Source organism: Morus notabilis, unplaced genomic scaffold (assembly GCF_000414095.1).
Source record: "Morus notabilis unplaced genomic scaffold, ASM41409v2 Scaffold574, whole genome shotgun sequence".
NCBI lineage: Eukaryota > Viridiplantae > Streptophyta > Magnoliopsida > Rosales > Moraceae > Morus > Morus notabilis.
Window position 1 is genome coordinate 148022 of NW_010365017.1, and position 18409 is coordinate 166430.

The following is an 18409-nucleotide window of genomic DNA, read 5'->3' on the forward strand; positions in this document are numbered from 1 at the left end:
CTTCTCTCTTGTCTTTTTGTTTTAATATCTTTGACTTTGGAAAGATATATATATATATATATATATATATAATATACATAGATATATAGATATTTATTCATAAACATCAAAGGCTTACGTACTTGGGATTGGATGTGAACCCTTGACCTATAGTTCAAGAGCTGTTGGGAAGCCTTCAAGATATCAAGCATGAAACATAATAACAATGTTCACGTGCTTGTGAGGTTTTAGGCCACATTTGGTACACTGGATAAGGATGTGGGCTAGGTCTAAATTGTCCCAATCCAGAGATTAGTACCTCAATTTGGATAAGGTAAATAATTTAGGCCCACATATTTATTTCACATAAGAGGATATAGGACAGCTTATTCCTTCCACTTCGCATGAAGAGTGAAAAGAAACAGACAATTCCATCCATCATTTTCAATATCTTGACTCATTAGTGCACCAAACATAACTTAGTAGTTAGATGTTACTAGGAGAATTTCACTCTAGGATATGAAAATTTTTGAAAAAGAAGCAAATGCTAATAATTTTGTAAATATTTCTCCTACATTGTTTGAGTATCCGTGAAATATCAAATATTATCCATACATATAAAAGAGAAATGATTAAAAAAGTTCTTTGAGGGGAAATAAAAATCATAATTCACTTGACTTTGATCTTTCATCTACTTTCAAAAAGAGAAGTAAACAATTTACATGAATCTTTTACAGGAAGCAAAAATGTATGAAGTTATGAATAGTTAGCAAGGAGATCAATCAACATATGCATTTCAATAGTTATTTTTAAAAAGGATAAAATCATTTTGATATTCTATGTTATAGCGAAATATGCTCTTGGTATCCCGTGTTTATAATAATATTAAAATAATCTTGACGTTTTAAAATATCTTCTTGGTACCCTAAATTAATTTTTGAGACATGTAATGTCTAAATTACCATCCTCATGAATCAAGTAGTAATCAATATTTTTTTTAAAGAAAATCTAAAGTATTTTAAAACATTATTTAAAAGAAAAAAATAAAATGAAAAAGTTGGTGATTTTTTTTTTTCCAGATTTATTAGTTTTTAGTTAATTAGATATAAGGATACTAAGATTATTTTACGTCTCAAAAATCACCTTCAGGGTACTAAGAAGATGTTTTTAAAAATGTCGAGGTACCTCTTTAATATTATAAAAAATACATAGTATTACGAGTATATTTTATTATAACACGGGGTACCAAAATGATTTTATCACTTTTTAAAATTGTCTAAGCATTGTGTAAGGAGTTCATTTTAGTTTTTTATTCTGATTAATGACGAGAATGTTGGGATTCGATTGCAATTGTAATGCAATTTATTGTTTTTTTTTTTTTGGAAGGTAATGCAATATATTGTTGAGATTGTATAATATAGTGAAACAATATGTTAGTTCACCACAGAACATATGATATCATGTGTTGGATTTATATATTGCTAAAAGTAGGTTACGTATTGCTGAGTGCTCATGTATTTTTCTTTTAAAGAATTTTACACGAAGTTTCTAATTATTATACAAATATCTTTTCATTTTCTTTTCTTTTTTGCTTTGAGACATATTGATACCCATTATAAAGCCAGAATCTCGATATTTCTATTGGCATCGACATTTTCGTCCCTGCCAACATGACACAAATGCTAGCATTACTTCTGTCACTTTCTTTGTCACTCTTTACATTTATTATTTGACACGTAAATTTAACTAACATGATATATTATTATTTAAATAAAAAATTGAGATAGTGAAGTCCACATATTAAACAATAAATGCATAGAGTGACAGAAATAACAATGCTAATATTTCTCACATCGAATTACAATAAAATCATATTATATTTAAAAAAAACACTGCAATTTAATGAAACTTGGTGGGGAACTATATTCAATTTAAATAATCTAATCCTAAATAATAATCATTTTCCTTCCTTTACCCCCAAACGAAGGTTTGGATGACTAGTTGGTTGGAGTTTTCAAATAAGGAAATGGTATTTATGTCCTGTACTGTAGCCCTGCTAGTACACAAAACAGAAACGTTGCGCAATCCAGCTACAACATGTTGAAAAGATAAAATAACAAAAGGATAACTTCTCGTTTATTTCACTAATTTAAGTTTTTAATTTCAGTTTTATTACAGTTAAAAGCTCTGATAAAAAGTCAAATCTAACTTTTTTACTATAATAAAAAGTTCTCACATAAAATTACATCTAAACTCGAATTAAAAATTCATATCCGTAAACTGAACGATGCCTTAATTTTAGCCTAGTTGAACCTCAATGTAAGCAAATGACATTGTAAAAAGAAAAAAAAAAGATTTTTTTCCTTTTCTTTTCTTTTGCCTCCATCCTATTTTCCGCTCTCTTGTCAAAAAACAGTGTAAAAGGCCACCAATCTCTTGCTCGCTCATGTGGCATTTTCTTTTCCCTTTACATTTTTCTTTGTCATTTTAATTAATAAAAAAGGAAAAAAAAGTCCTGAAAATCCTAACATTACCCACTTGAGGTAATGATCAGTGAATACTTTTTAAAAAAAAAAAATTATCAGTGAATATTTTTTTATGTGAAATCAACTGTTTCTTGAGTTGTGACATTTTCATAGCAAATATGTATATGAGATTTTTATGATAGGGTTTGAAAAATGAATCAGTAATGATATTTGTTTTTGAACTAATTAATTTTATATTTAAAACTATCTATTTTATGTATCTTTTAATTTTAATATAATTTTGATGAGATTTAACGATAAAAATACAGATACTACATGATCCTATCTTGTCGTAGAAAGTCCCACGTAAATATTATATATATATTTATATTAGAAAAAGATTTGTGGACTTTTTGATCAAGGTGATTGCGACGCAACAATCACATTATCATTATTATCACTAGTACACTTTTTATTCGGTGGCTAGTACCGACAATGGCAATTCAAGCAATATGCACCAATTGATGGCATCGTTGCCAGAACAAAAAAAAAAAAAAAAGTTTGTGTTGAAAAACTGCAACTAAGTCGGCTAAAGAAGAAATCGAATCAAAAAAATTTTTTTTTTTCTCAGCCCACTTTATACCGCACATAACGCATAGCGGCATAAGTGGCAAACAAGTTTTAGACATTTGAAAGCAAAAATATATTAGGGTGACGAATCAAGTACGATAATTTGGTACTAGGTATGAAAAAAAAGAGAATCTTTTAATAGGAGAAGAAAGATATCTTATTGAATATAGTTTTAATGCAATCTCGGAGTTCATAATTTCGTTGGAGAGTATGAAAGAAAGAGAATCTTTCGATAAGATAGGAAAGATATCTTATCGGATATAGTTTTAATGCAGTCTCACGGTACATAAATTTGTATTATAGGGTTTGAAAAAAAGAGAATTTCATACCAGGATATGCAAAAAAAAAGAAAATCTTTTAGTAGGATAAGAAAGATATCTTATCAAACATAATTTTAATGCAATCTCACATCGACTCAAATTTTCTTTCTCATTTTTTTTTCTCTCAAAGAATACCTTATCGACAAAGATATCTTATGAGAATTGTCATAATTTTCTTAATTAGATATAATTTTACTACTATATGGTCTATTGGATCCTGCCATCTTTTCCCCTTTAACATATAACCACTGGTGGTGGTAGCATATCGTTTCATGAAAGATAGAGCTCATCTAGCACACAATAATCAATTCTCATTGTTGAGGTTGAAATTTCACTTCTTATTAGCTTGTCCAATATGGCTTATTTGAGGTGATTTTAAACTCCCTAGTTGCTAAATTCGTTTATGTTCCATCTGTGATCTTCATAGATTACTAGTGGTCATGAGACTGGAATGTGAGTGAGACACTAATAATCCTCATTGTTATTAACCAAAAAAAAAAAAAAAAAAATCCCTATCACATAATCCTCTATGAGAAAATACCTTATCGGCAAGATATAATTTTGACTATGAGAATTTCATTAAATTTTATTAAATGATCATACTTTCTTAATGTGAAATCTAATATGACTTTTAAGTCATTTGACAGTTTAAAAATGTGTATTATCAAGAGAGTATTTTTTTCATATACTTGGTCAGAATTCTCCAATTAAATTTGTAACCATCTTTACACAGTTGTTGGCCAACCAATGCTGCCGATAACATCATATCAGTTAATGTTATTCTAATCACATCAATGTTCCTTTTTTTTTTTTAAGCGAATTATCATTTCAATGTTGTATCAAATGATAAATGATAACGGAACAATTGACACACGAAGTAATAATTAATAAATCAATGTCGTTTATAAAAATTTTGAAAAATGAGTTGAGATACCAGAAAATTTGGAAAAGGATAGACGATAAAACTTGGTAAAACACTGTTTCCAAGAAAAAAATCCATTAATTATGACAGTCCACTAATTATCACTGTTAATTAGCCTTATCGTTGTTGTTGTTGTTATTTTAAATAACGTGCTTTTTTAGTGAAAATATTATTAAATTACAGTGTGAGATTCTTACAATTTTATATTAGTCAAAATTTATACAAAATATTTTCCAAAAAAAATTATAAAAAAGTATTTTTATATAGTTGTTGTAGTTGTTCGTAATGGCCTGGATTATTTATCAGTACTATTCCACAAGATATATATATATATATATATTAGTACCCTCAACTTTTCTTTTCTTAATTAATTGTTTCAAAGTTGTATATATGCCTAATTTACCTTCAAAAGATGCTTAATATTTTCATTGGAAGTTTATACTTTTCTTACTTGAATGGAAAAAATAAAACACCGTCCAATAATATTGGAAGAGTAAAATATATATCCTTCGGGGTAAGTTTCGAAAAGACTCAAATTCTCTAATCAGGAATAATTTATTTTCTTTTAAGGAATTAGACTATAATTTATTTATTAATATCATTAGTACAAATATAAATATTAAATAGGTAAAAGACATTTTCTAAATAGATTTACTAATCGACAAATAACAATTCAAGTATCATATGATTAATATGGTAACAACGTGTATATTTTCAAAAAGAATTTTTTTTTTTTAGGAAAAAAGAAAGAAAAAAAATCTTACAAAAACTAAAACATAAAAAAAAACACAGTACGATTAATAAAGAAAAACAAAACCAAATGCAATGAAGGAGTAAAACAGTGAGAAATTGCAGCTTGTGAGAAACAAAATCCTAAGATAAAAAAGCCAGTTAAAAGAGAAAAGCCATAAATATATGCAAAATGAGAAATTAGCTTATGCATCACACGAGGGATGGCAATTTAGGTTTGACAGGATAACAGTACTACTTAAACTTTACCTAAATTGATAACTCGATTAACATGAATTGATTCAATAATTTCTACTTATCTATGTTAATTGACATAGATAATTAGTGACTTATTTAAGTAAAAATAATTTGAGCAGAGCAAGAAAAAATGGAAATAATTTGAAATTTAAAGTGACAGTGTAGAAAGATTTGAGGTGTAAAAGAAAAAAAAAATGTGAGGTGTGAGGTGTGAAAGAAAGCATTTGCCATGTGGATTAATCTAAACCAAATACTTTAGATACTAAAAAGACTTGATAATAAGTTTTTATCATTGGATTACTTCAAACAAAAGATTGAAGTACAAAACTCATTCAGTGTATAAAGAATTGATGATAAATCTTAACCATTGGATTACTTCAACCTTTTGGTTGATCAAGTACAAAACTCATTCTCACTTATGTAAGTTATAACTATAGATTATAGATAGATAGATACACATTATATAACATATACATATCATATTTTGTAAAATTGAAGTATAAAACTCTTGATTTTTTTTTTAAATCTTAAGTGAAAAATTAAGCCTTTTCCCCTCCAAATTTAAGTGTATTGTCCGTATATATAATCAAAATATAATTTTGAATACGGTACATCTACTTCATAGTTAAGTACAAGATAAAGTACTTCTTTCGTAGAGCATCTCTAATGCAATGTTATAATTAATGTGTTAATTATAAATTTAGCATTTGAGTGTAAAGAACTCTTTAATGTAATGCTATTTGATGTGCTAAATTTCTCATATGCTATATTTTGTAGTAAATTTCCCATCAAATATAGCATATTAAAAATTTAATATTTGATTGATATTGGTTAAAATGTTTACTTTTTCATGTAATCATTGCAATTTTTACATTTTTTAATTATTTTAAAAATAAAAGTTTTTTTTTTTTTTTTACAACTTTCAAAGTTTAATGATTATAAAAAAAAATATATTTAGCATTTTAAATAGCACAATACATTAAAACAAAAATAAAAATAATATATTATATTATACTTTTTGATGTTAAATATATAATTCATATTAGTATTTACATTGAAAATGATCTTATATATAGCCGACATGTCATTTTAGAATTTGATGCTAATGCCAGCCAATCAGCCGCACTTAATACATTGATTATATAAGATGAAACATTCAATGGATTTCATCAAGGGAGATCTGTGAGTATCTACGTGTTTGAACAGCAAGCAAAATAGAGATAATTAATTGATTTTTTTGAGAGGCTAATTTGGTAGAGACTTGGAGGAACGAGAACCAAATGAATTAATATTGCATAATAGAATGAAAGATATCTAGCCGATTATATGATACACATTAATACATATATTATTTTTATGAGAAAACCGGGGCTAATTAGTGATAGAGTTAGATATTTTTTTTAATAAAAAAACCACTATGAAAATTTTTCTATCAAATAAAAAAACATATATATTCTAATTAACAAGGTATAATTCACGATGAATAAATTAATCTAATTGATTACTAATTAGTAAGGTATAATTTATAACGAATAAATTAATCTAATTGATTAGGAAGATAACTTGAATTCTTTGACTAACGAACGATCCAAGCTTTCTTAGAATACCCAAATTTTTCACGTCTACTCCTTGAAACTTGCAAGACTTGAGTGTGGGCCCTAGGGTAGAAATATCGTTTATGATCACTCGCTAATTTTTCTTTCTTCACTATCAGCGCATGTATATAAAAAAATTGGGAATTGAAAGAACTTTTCTTCTCTTTCTCTCTGTCAATAAATTCGGCCAACCTAGGGAATTTAGGAGATCAAAAATCTTCTTCTCCAATTTCCTATTGTCTCCTATTTATAAATAATTAGGAGAATCCTTTGCTTGTAGACAAAGCAATAAGAAATTGGTAGTTACCATATTTTTAATCTCATTAAAAAAACAGTTTCTCTTTTAATTTTAGAAACAAAATTTCCTTCTTTTTTACTATAGGGTGGCCGGCCAACATTAAGAAAGGAAGGAGAAAATTCCTCCTTAATCCAGTTTCTAATTTTAGCTTAAATTCAATTCCAAATAAAGTAACATCTTTTCCTTTTGAATTTAATTAAAAAACTTGTCAAACAAGTAAACTGGATTACTTGGCAAGCAAGCAACTAAATCCCATTAGAATTTTTTCCAGTGTCACACGCCCCCTGTCGTCCCACCACAGTGTGTGATAAAATAATTAAATAATCACATTATTTAATATATAATTAATTCTCAATTAATTATTCACGAGTGAAATAAAATTTTGACAATTCATCTTGTCTTGCAAATATTACAAGGATGGCGGGGGGACTCATGGACTTATAATTCTGAGCTCCAATAAAATAAATAAATAATTAAACTCTTTAATTAATTAATTAATTCTATTAATTTCAAAAGTTACTCCACTAAAAACTTGGAATTGCACTCTCAAAATTATAGACATAATTTACTTCTAAGAACTTGAAGTGTCCATTTGATATAGTCACTACATATAGATCAATCCTCCATAAATAATTCATAATTAGAGCTAGGTGAAATCCGTTAACCTCTCTAATTACATCTTTATCCTTGAGCACCATTGATTCTCTAATGGATAGTGATTCATAAAACACATTCATGAATCGGAGCTCCTACTAATCCAAGTACCGAATCAACCCTCAAGCGAATTATTTATTTGCTTCTTTCTTAAGAAGGAATGGATTCCATCTTGTAATATTAACATTCTCGGCTACCTATTTCTTTATGTCTCCAAGATACAAGGATAATATCTAAGTGTGTTGAGATCTTTACCGAGTAAATCAAAAGACACGTATCCATAAATAGAAGTCTGCTAATAACTCAGAATTAAGATCATTTTATATATGACCATCAATATACACGTACTTTAACAAATAATCCAAGCTATTATTAAGGAAGAAAATATCTTATTAAGAACTTAGAGATATTATTTAATTTTAATTTAAAGTAATATTTTCCAATTTTGGGGAATAAAATAATAAATATGGGAGGGGGGTATAAATATTTGGTATAAATAAGTATATGTAATTGCAAAAAATGGAAAAGGTATACGTAATTGCAAATATGGAAAAGTTGAGGGGGCTTAAGCTCCCAGGCATGCTGTACCTTTCTCACTAGAGAAAATTATCTACGCTATTTTGGTATACTCTCTCAGGACATGAATGTTCGTTAAAGGCTTTATAGATGGGTCCTACTCCTCATGTAGGAGGGTGTCACTCCAGTTCCACCGAATATACTAACAATAAGAGTATTACCAGACAATCTAAATCAAGTACGAAACTATCAGAAAACAAGTCTTCATATATAATACCTGCAAAGAAGTAACACATAAGTCGAACTAATTGTGACCACAATTGCATTACTGGACTCCATTACTATTAGGTCACCACACTCAGTAGTACATATTATATATTACATATTTGTATATATATATATATATATATATATATATGGATAATGTATTTGAAAGGATTAAACTTATAGATACGATCTTTTCAAATAATTAGCTTGATCCATGTACACAAGTGCAAAAAGAAACTCTCGTTTTCTCTCTCTATCTAACTTAATTTGCCCAATAATATTTTATGATGAAACTTTCAAACGCGTGTTGCCCTTGCAGCCATAGATTCTCAATCAACAGTATCTTTCACCCAACTTTGAATCCACAAAGCCCATAGCAAGCCTAGCTTTACACACACACATATATACACAAATACGTACTTTCCAAACATTGGGGACATGAAAACTTCATACTATAGCATCTATATGTAGTTTTTTCTAACTAATCTATATAACACTTCTCCTTGTCCTGTTTTCCCAATAACCTCATCCTTCACAAGTAATACTCTAGTACTTTCTTCATGCAGAGAAAACACTGACAAAATGAGCTGGATCCTAGCATTACATGGCTTTCAAGTACGTGTATATATATATATATATATATATATAGCAGCGGAAAATTCTACTGTTCCGGCACTTGTTTTTCCCCCTTGGTTATATCACTGGTCTTTATTTACACTATTTTCTCACTAATAATATGCAATTTTCCTCTTTGATTCACTGGACCAATTAAGTTATAAGAAGTGGTTCTGCAGCTTTATATATTTGGAAGGTGAGGAAGGAATTTCATCAGCAGAACCAGCTAGCTAGGAGCTGATTCAATTGGATAGATACAATCAAATCGTTCATGCATATATTGTGTATCTATAGGTATATATATTTATACATATCTGTGTGTGTGTGAGAGAGATATATGTGTATTATGTAGAAATTAGAATTTTACCATTCCTTTCAATAAAAAAAAAGAAAGACGAGAAATTAGTTTTACGATTGCCATGCATGCATACTTAGCAAATTAATGGTGCATTAATTATGAATTTTAATTACCATTCTTTTTTGACGGAAAAATTTTAGTTACATGACATTCTTTCTTCTATATATAAAAGATCAATAAATTTTCCGAAAAATTAGGGTTAGGCTATTAAGGTATATAAACTGTACATATACATGTATATATGGTAGGACTAGTTGTCACGAAGAGAAAAACTAAATTAATTATGTTAATTAGCCTTAATAAGAATTTTCATTGGAGTAAAGACATATATATCCCAAAAATTAAGGTAATATTTTTGTTCAATTTATTTGGGATGATAGAAGATTTTCCATGCATGCGTATATATATATAAATAATATTTTCAATATAATTTCAAAGTTTGTGAAAACGTGTACTAATTCCTTCCTATAAAACTTGATGCACTATTCTTCCAAATCACTGTAGGTTGAGAGCATTAGAGAGAAAAACTCCAAGGAATTCCTTTATCTTATCAAATTTCCTCTTCCTTTTTCTTCCATGGATTTTGACCCTCCTTTTCAACAAACCTACAAGACCCTCTTACCAGAATTAGGAAAAGGAGACAAAGCTTTTGCCGTTGAGGAATATGAGTTACCTTCGATCAATCTCAGCCATCTTCTCAGTCCTAACCAAAATGAGAGAGAGAAGTGCATCGACGAAATCGTTCGTGCCGCAAGCACTTGGGGATTCTTTCAAGTTGTGAATCATGGGATTTCAGATGAAGTTCTCAAGAACATGAACTATGAGGAGAAGAAGGTGTTTCATCAGCCTTTTGAGAAGAAGGTTCAAAAGAACTTCCTTGGTTTGTCACCCGATAGTTACCGTTGGGGTAACCCGAAGGCTACTTCTCTCAAGCAGCTTTCATGGTCAGAAGCCTTCCACATATGCATGGAAGATCTTTCAGGAATGAATGAGTCCAAAACTCTCAGGTAAAGAAATTATTTTCCATTAATCTTTTTTTTTGGATATATTTTTAAGTTTTTTCTAGTAAAGAGTTTTATTTATTTATTTATTTATTTATTTATTTTATGAGCCATGCAAACCTTGAGATTAAAGAAATAGACATCTTCCACTGAAGCGTCCCTGTAGGGTTGTCGGGGATTTTTTTTTTATTTTTTTATTTTTTTTATGGTCTTAGATACATACCATATCATGTACATAGTTGATGATGAAATCAATAAAAGGTCAACGAAGATACTTTTGTTCCTAAAATTAATACAGCAGAAAAAGAAACAAAAATCTTCAAAGTTTTAATTAAAATTACCAACTGCCTTCAAAACTCTATTATATTTGGAATTATTAATATGTATTCATCTATTTAAAATTCTAAGTCTCGCAGAGTACTTTGCAACAACCCTAGCCATCACACATTTGAACATTATTAGTGCATAATATATTTGTATGTATGTCTATATATAAATATACGATCACATTTGAACATTATTAGTGCAGAGTATATATGTATGTATGTATGTCTATATATAAATATATCAATATGTATGTATGTATGCATGCGTGTATATGTATATATATGTATATATTATATACGCACAACTTTTTTCCTCTCATATTACATAGTCTCTGTCGACGACGAACCACAAAAACTACCTTAGCAAGGTACCTCATTTCATATGAATGGAAGTTACATTTTAAAATGAATTACATGGAGACTCAACAATAACATTGTCATGAAATTTTAGTCTGATTTCTGAACATGTAAATGATCTTTTCCCTTTGTAATTGTTAAAAGATACAAAAGGAGAATAAGTTAAAATAATCTTTTTATGGGTAATAAAAATTAATGTCGTTTTAGGGTAATTTAGTTAATACTCATATTTATAATAATTTACCAGACCAAATCTCATAAATTTTGGATTTATCCATATTTTACTCCATGATCAAATTTTTCGATAAATCTTATATTTTCCCATAATATGCTCCCATGATCAAATTTAGTAAATCTGAGTCGCATGATCAAATTCAGTAAATTGAGAGTTTACTGTATTTATTCCCATAAAAGCCCCAAACTAAAAACGTTATTCCTCATTATTTATGCATTAATTAATTATTTATTCTTTTGAAGTAATTAATTTTTTATTTACGTAACATTTTGTTGATTTTTTAGATGACACAATCTTTTTATGTACCTTACAAATATTCTTGTAAAATAAAAAAGCCATTATTATAAAACATAATAAATCTATTTATACATTAGATATAATTTGTCATAAAAGAAAGTGGAAAAACTAAATAAAATGGTGTTAAAATGTTCATGGATCATTTAGATGTGAAAATACCAAGATTTAGGAAACATATAAGATCAGAAAAAAGAAACATATAACATCAAAGAAAAGAAAACAATGAATAAAAGCCCCAGGTACTCTATACTATATTAGAGCACAAAACCCTATAATCTATCTACAATTTATATAAGAGGGGATACATTATTTCTTTTTTCTATCTATAAGAAGGGAGAATGGGTATACATTGGTTTTTCCACTTCACCTTACTTGTTGGCTGCTTAGCTTTTATTTATTTTTATGTTTTTAAAGAAATCTTATATTTGATATGCTTTTTTATATTAAAAATGTTGTCTCTAATTTGCCTATCAAAATAATTTTTTTTTTTCAAATATGTCTCAACTTAAATATTTTTCACTCCATCCTCTAAAATAATATATTGTCAAATATGTTTTTCACAACATCCTCTAAAATAATATATTGTTAAATATGGTTCTCAAAATTTTTTTTTTTTTGACAAATTGCCCCACTAGAATATTTTTTTTTTTGTGTCAATTTTGTCCTTTTTTCATGTTTTGTTACTTCAACTTGTAGCTTCCTTCCTTCTTTTTCTTTTAAGAAACAATTGTAATTTCTAAATTTTCCTCATTAATATATTGTTTTCTCTAATTTTCTCTTCCTTAAAACTCTTAATATAAGAGATTCTCTTTCATGAAAAAAATAAAAGTAAAGAACAAAGTGCCTTAGGCACAACACAATACCAGTGCGTGTATATATGTATACATATATATTTTTTTGAAATAGAAGAACTATATCGATTTATATGCATAAGCAATCAAAATTTCACTCACGCACTCCACTACTTAAGTGAGCCTAAGTAGTTCACTAACATCGAAACTCTTGATTAGGAGCTTAGTACCCCTAAGAATTTTATCTTTTATCTTTTTTTCTCCCTTATTGGTTCCCTGTAAATTCCATTGACAGAAGTTTAACTATCATTGGTGAATTGTTTTCAAATAGTCATGACACTTGGCTGCACCAAAATTGTCACTTATTATCTTTGTCTATAGCATTTGTCACGATGTAGTTTGTTCTCTTTAACTTCCGTGTAAATTGAATGTACGTAGATGCATGTCCCAGCTCAGCTATATAGCTGCATGGGTTCGGTTTGGTTCAATTATATATGCATATACATCATATCAGTCCATCTGTCAAGCATATATATATATTCATATTATATAGATTCTATATATGTATATGTATATCTATATTTATATACATATGCCCCACAAGAATAGCCATATCCAAAATGAGGCACGGGAAGTCCTGCAAGCCACCATTGGGTTTTCATGATGTACCCACGTGAACAAATAGAGCTCCGACCCCTTTGTGGTGGGGGAGCTATTTGTCAGTGTTTTGTGTTGGGCTAAATGGGCCATCTCTATCACTGCCTGAAGTCTCTCCACAAAATATGAAAATTATTTTTTTGTGATCTTTCTCTTTCTTTCTCATGCGTTTTATTTTATTTTATTTTATATTCTTTTTTCCTTTTCGGTCATTTCGGGTTTTGTTATTCTAGACTGGTTTCCTTCTTTTTGACCTCATTCTAAAAATTTCTTGCACTTTAACACAATGTGGGTAATTGTCAAAGCGTTGCATTTGTTGATGAAGACATTATTTTGAGTTCACAAACGGATATTACACTAGTTATCTTTTAGGCGAGTTTTTTCATTTCACCTGTTCGAATCACAACTGAAATTTTTGCCATAGTATTTTCTTTTACAAAAATTTAAATTTAAATTTTTGTGCTATAATATTTTTTCACATAAATTTACTTTTTAACTCAAGTTGTAAACTCAAACTAGAAAAATGAATGAGGTTTTAGTTACACAATATATATATATATATATATATATCTATCGGTTAAGCTAAAATGGCTGAACCATAACTACTAGAAGACTCTCATAAATACACAGCACACACACACATACACAAACACATGGTACCCTTCTTCTTAATTGTGTCATAGATACATATTATCTATATAAAACAAAATAAGTTAATCTATGCATAGCAAAAGATCTTCAGGCCAGCAGGCCAGAAACTAATACACAAATAATAGTAGTTATTATATATATTACTTTAAAGTTGTAATGCTTTACACACACACACACACACACACACACACACACACACACACATACACACACACACAACCTGTATTGTTTGTCCCAAGACGAGAAAGAAGGAAATGATCAATATTGATTTTATGGCGCAACTCTAATTTGTACATTTCAATTAATTATATGCTATATATGCAAGTCACTTTCATGATATTAGAAAGATGTGAGTAATTTTCTGAATTCAAAGCTGGCTAGAATAGAGTGTTCACTAATTGTTTGTTGTAGCTTATCACATAAACAAGCTCTTGATAACTATTAATTTGTTAAAATAATTTCCTACTTTCTTTAAGGTTTTATTATCCTACATACTCATGATAACGTTTTATGCAGGTTTACCATGGAAAAATTTGCGAAAACAGCACGCGGTTTAGCTAAAACCTTGGCTGAAATTCTAGCTGACAACTTGGGAATGATCAAAACCGGTACCTATTTTCAGGAGAATTGTCCTCCGAACTCGAGTTATATCCGAATGAACAGATACCCTCCATGTCCATACTCTTCCTCCAAGCTTGTCTGTGGCCTCATCCCTCACACCGATAGCGATTTCCTCTCGGTTGTGTTTCAAGACCACGTCGGAGGCCTGCAATTGCTCAAAGATGGAAAATGGATCGCTGTAAAACCTAATCCAAATGCTCTTGTTATCAACATTGGTGACCTATTTCAGGTATGTACATGACCACTATATAGCATCAGTCATGATCTTCAGCAAAGAATTTTATTTTTCTAGAATATGCATATTAATATACAATATTAAAAGTATATCCATTAGGCAAATTAAGTACTACATCTCATAGAGTTACATGTATATATGCATTAAAGAGGGTTAATTTAATCTTTGGGGGAGAAGTTGGAAAAAAATCAAGTAACATATGTACAGAATTAATAAATATTTATTGTTAAAATGAATGAATACTTTATTAATAAAAGAACTTGATGGAGTGATTGGTTATAGTTACCAGTACATAGTTCATAAAGTGTTTATTTATGTAGAATTTTTTTAAGATTTTTTCTAGAATGCATATTGTATAATACGTATATCCATTAGGCAAAGTACTAGATCTTATATTTATTAAACTTTTCAGCCTACTTTTTCCGTTAGGAGAAAAGTTGGAAAACATTATTCGACAATGTACACAATTAATCTTTTACATATACATATATACATACATGTATGTATATTTATTTGTATATATAACAATGTTGTTAAATATACTAATAAAAGAACTTGATAGATCATCAGTGATTGGTGGTACTTACCAGTACAAAGCCTTTTGGAGAATTCTTGTACATAGATCCCTTTTTGAGTCTCATGATGCTCTATATATATCTGGAGATGTGACAAAATATCTATATATATGTGTGTGTACACACACACTCACATATATATATATATATTTATATATATATATAAATTCAGGCTTTGAGCAATGGGGTTTACAAAAGCATTAGGCACCGAGTGATAGCCACTGAAGTTGAGAGGTTTTCAGTTGCATATTTCTACTGCCCCAGCAACGATGCCATTATAGAGAGTTGCGGTGAAGAACCAGCAGTTTATAAGCAGTTCACTTTCGGAGAATACAAAATTCAGAATGAGAAAGATGTTGAAGACATCGGTGACAAAATAGGTCTCCAGAGGTTTCTCAGATCATACATATGATGAATAATATAAATGAACATCAAAATGTTGTTTTGTGGAACTTTTTGTGAGGGATTTGGAAAAAGACATTATAATATATGAATAAACTTTTAAAAAATATAACAGAAATAAAAAGGTTGGGTGTGAGAACATTAATATTATATGAATATATATATTCACATCATTTTGTCAACGTCTAGTTCACATGGTGTGATGATTATTAATAATAATTGTATGGTATCCTCTAATAATTAAATTAATTATTGAATCAATTACTATTATTGTCAACCGACGTGTTAAAGAGTACTGTTGGATTGTCATGAGGGAACAGCTAAGGTGTCATTTACATAGACCTTCAACACTTTACGAAAACCTTTTTCTTTTTTTTCTCAAATAAATAAATAAATATACAAAAGAGACAGCAATAGTATTGTCCCCATTGATAATTATTCTTCTAAAACTTCATTTTCAAAGCACAAAGACAAAGTTAATAAAGCTAAGGCATTTGTGCTTCTGCCTCAAAAGTCATCTTAGACATAATTGCTCTTCTTTTCAGATACCCTTGAAAATTCAAGACCAAAAGTTGGGGACCAATTAGTTGCATGTATGTAATTTATATTTGATTAACTTTTGCTCATATAATTGTAAAAACTACAAAATTCTATAATAATTAAATTAATAGAGTTCATGTTTATATTACAAATTATGTAATAGTTATTTTATTGAAAATGATTTTTGCTATTTTGTAAGATATTCTAAATCTTTAGCTATGACTAACAAAATTTTGCTATTAAGAACTTCTGTTTTTATATAAAACTCTTTTCATGCCCGTATGAATATTTATTTCAGAAACATGCCATTTTAATTGGAGTTAAGAGAACCAGAGTTTTTTAGGAGAAGACATTTGATAACTGTGGAGGGGCTAAAATGTTAATATATATGATTTGTTGCATAATTTGAGGTATCCTTCTAGTATACGTAAAGAATATATTAGGTCATGCAGGTCCAAAATAAACTGAAACCCTAGCCGACCGGGCACATCAAACTCTTGTCATTATTTCTACTCATTTTTAGGGGCCAAAACTTGTCTTCTATATTAAAACGATCCTTTCTACAACAGTCAAAATTAAAGGAGAGATATTACCTCCAAATCAAATTGGTTTATTGTCACCCTGAGTAAGGTTATGATAAGGATAGGAAACGGAGAGATTCATGTAGCTTATGTACTGCACTATATATATATATATATATATTTATGAATAAAAGAATAATGTTAGCATACCTAACGCTAATCCCAATGTTTATATGATCTCATGCTACTTTTTTACTAGTAGGTACAATTTATTGATGTCGCAATCTTTTAGACATCTATCATTGAGTAAAACTCAAGAATTAGTATAAAAATTAGAATTAGAGTACTGGTGTCCTGACATTATTCGAAATTCTCTATATTTAACGTTTAGCCAGCTTCCCGTAGTGTATTTCTTAAGTTGTCTTTTTTATTTGATGATACACCAATGCCACACTAGAGGACAATATATTAAAATATCTTTATACACCCATATATTGTGTATAGTTTTGATTATTTTGTGTTGGGATTTGTTTTCCAATTTGTGTATTGATTGTAATCGGATTTGATTGACATTATTTTGAGAATGTTTTGCTGGGATGATTGCGTTTGGAAATGTCTATGCAGCTGGCAAGTTTCTTTTGGCAAGTTTCAAAAAATCCAGAAACTTATTTTAGTTTCTATTTTTCTAAGTCAACCATTGATTCAAAGATGGAAAATTGATTTGATTGATTCTTGATTGAGATTTCATAGCTGGATGATCTTCCTATGTTGCCTAAGAACGTGTCCAGGTTCGTTTATCAGTTTTGGGAAGATTTCAGAATTAAAGAAGATTGATTCGTCTGGTTTTATGAAAGTTGGCCGTAACAGCTATGTTGCAGTGTTGTTGCAACAAGATCTGCAACATGTGGTTCCGCGAATTAATTGAAGATGTGTCAAGCTATTCACAGCTTGCTTATTTATTGTGGAAGATTTCAGAATTAAAGAAGATTGATTCGTCTGGTTTTAAAAAAGTTGGCCGTAACAGCTATGTTGCAGTGTAGTTGCAACAAGATCTGCAACATATGTGGTTCAGCGAATTAATTGAAGATGTGTCAAGCTATTCACAGCTTGCTTATTTGTTGAAAGTGTTCCTTAAGTCTTTGTATGCCTCTTGATGAGTTTTTACTGGGTTGTGAGACAGGGGTGAGCACTTGTATTGAGAGAGATGATTTGAGTGTTTTTCGGGAGAAAAACTTAGTTGGAGGGATTCCAATGTTTAAAGTCGAGGGAATCTCGATGTTCAAGTCCATTGGGAAAATTGCAAGTTCATAGGCGTCTTCTTAAAGAGGGAGTCTCGGGTAGATTTAGTCCAATTGAATTGTAAAGAGTTCTTAGTGGATTGTTCATCATCTGGGCGTGGCTCCGTGGAGTAGGGTGTTACCGAACCGCGATACCATTTCTCTCGTGTTCTTTTATTTTATGTTTCTATATTATTCATATTGTCTTAAAAAGTGTTAAAAGACTAAAACCGGTACTAACATTTGGTATCAGAGCGGGTCACTGACGTGTATTTCGGTGAGGTCCTGGTGTACTGGTTGATTTTACAGGAATGGAC

At 29.4% G+C, this 18409-nt stretch overlaps 1 protein-coding gene across 1 annotated transcript; it reads left to right on the top strand.

Annotated features, from left to right (window-relative positions):
• Positions 1-9183: 9183 nt before the first annotated feature.
• Positions 9184-15879, top strand: LOC21395136 (gibberellin 2-beta-dioxygenase 8). Its single transcript, XM_010107277.2, has 4 exons — positions 9184-9248; positions 10111-10613; positions 14438-14771; positions 15525-15879. Exons 1-4 carry the CDS (start codon positions 9216-9218, stop codon positions 15762-15764), a joined length of 1110 nt encoding a protein of 369 aa, XP_010105579.2. The 5' UTR covers positions 9184-9215; the 3' UTR covers positions 15765-15879.
• Positions 15880-18409: the final 2530 nt, after the last annotated feature.

Coding starts and splice junctions, on each gene's coding strand:
- LOC21395136 (XM_010107277.2), top strand. CDS start 9,216: ATGAGCTGGATCCTAGCATTACATGGCTTTCAA. Junction 9,249..10,110: donor TAGCATTACATGGCTTTCAA/GTACGTGTATAT, acceptor AAATCACTGTAG/GTTGAGAGCATTAGAGAGAA. Junction 10,614..14,437: donor AATGAGTCCAAAACTCTCAG/GTAAAGAAATTA, acceptor CGTTTTATGCAG/GTTTACCATGGAAAAATTTG.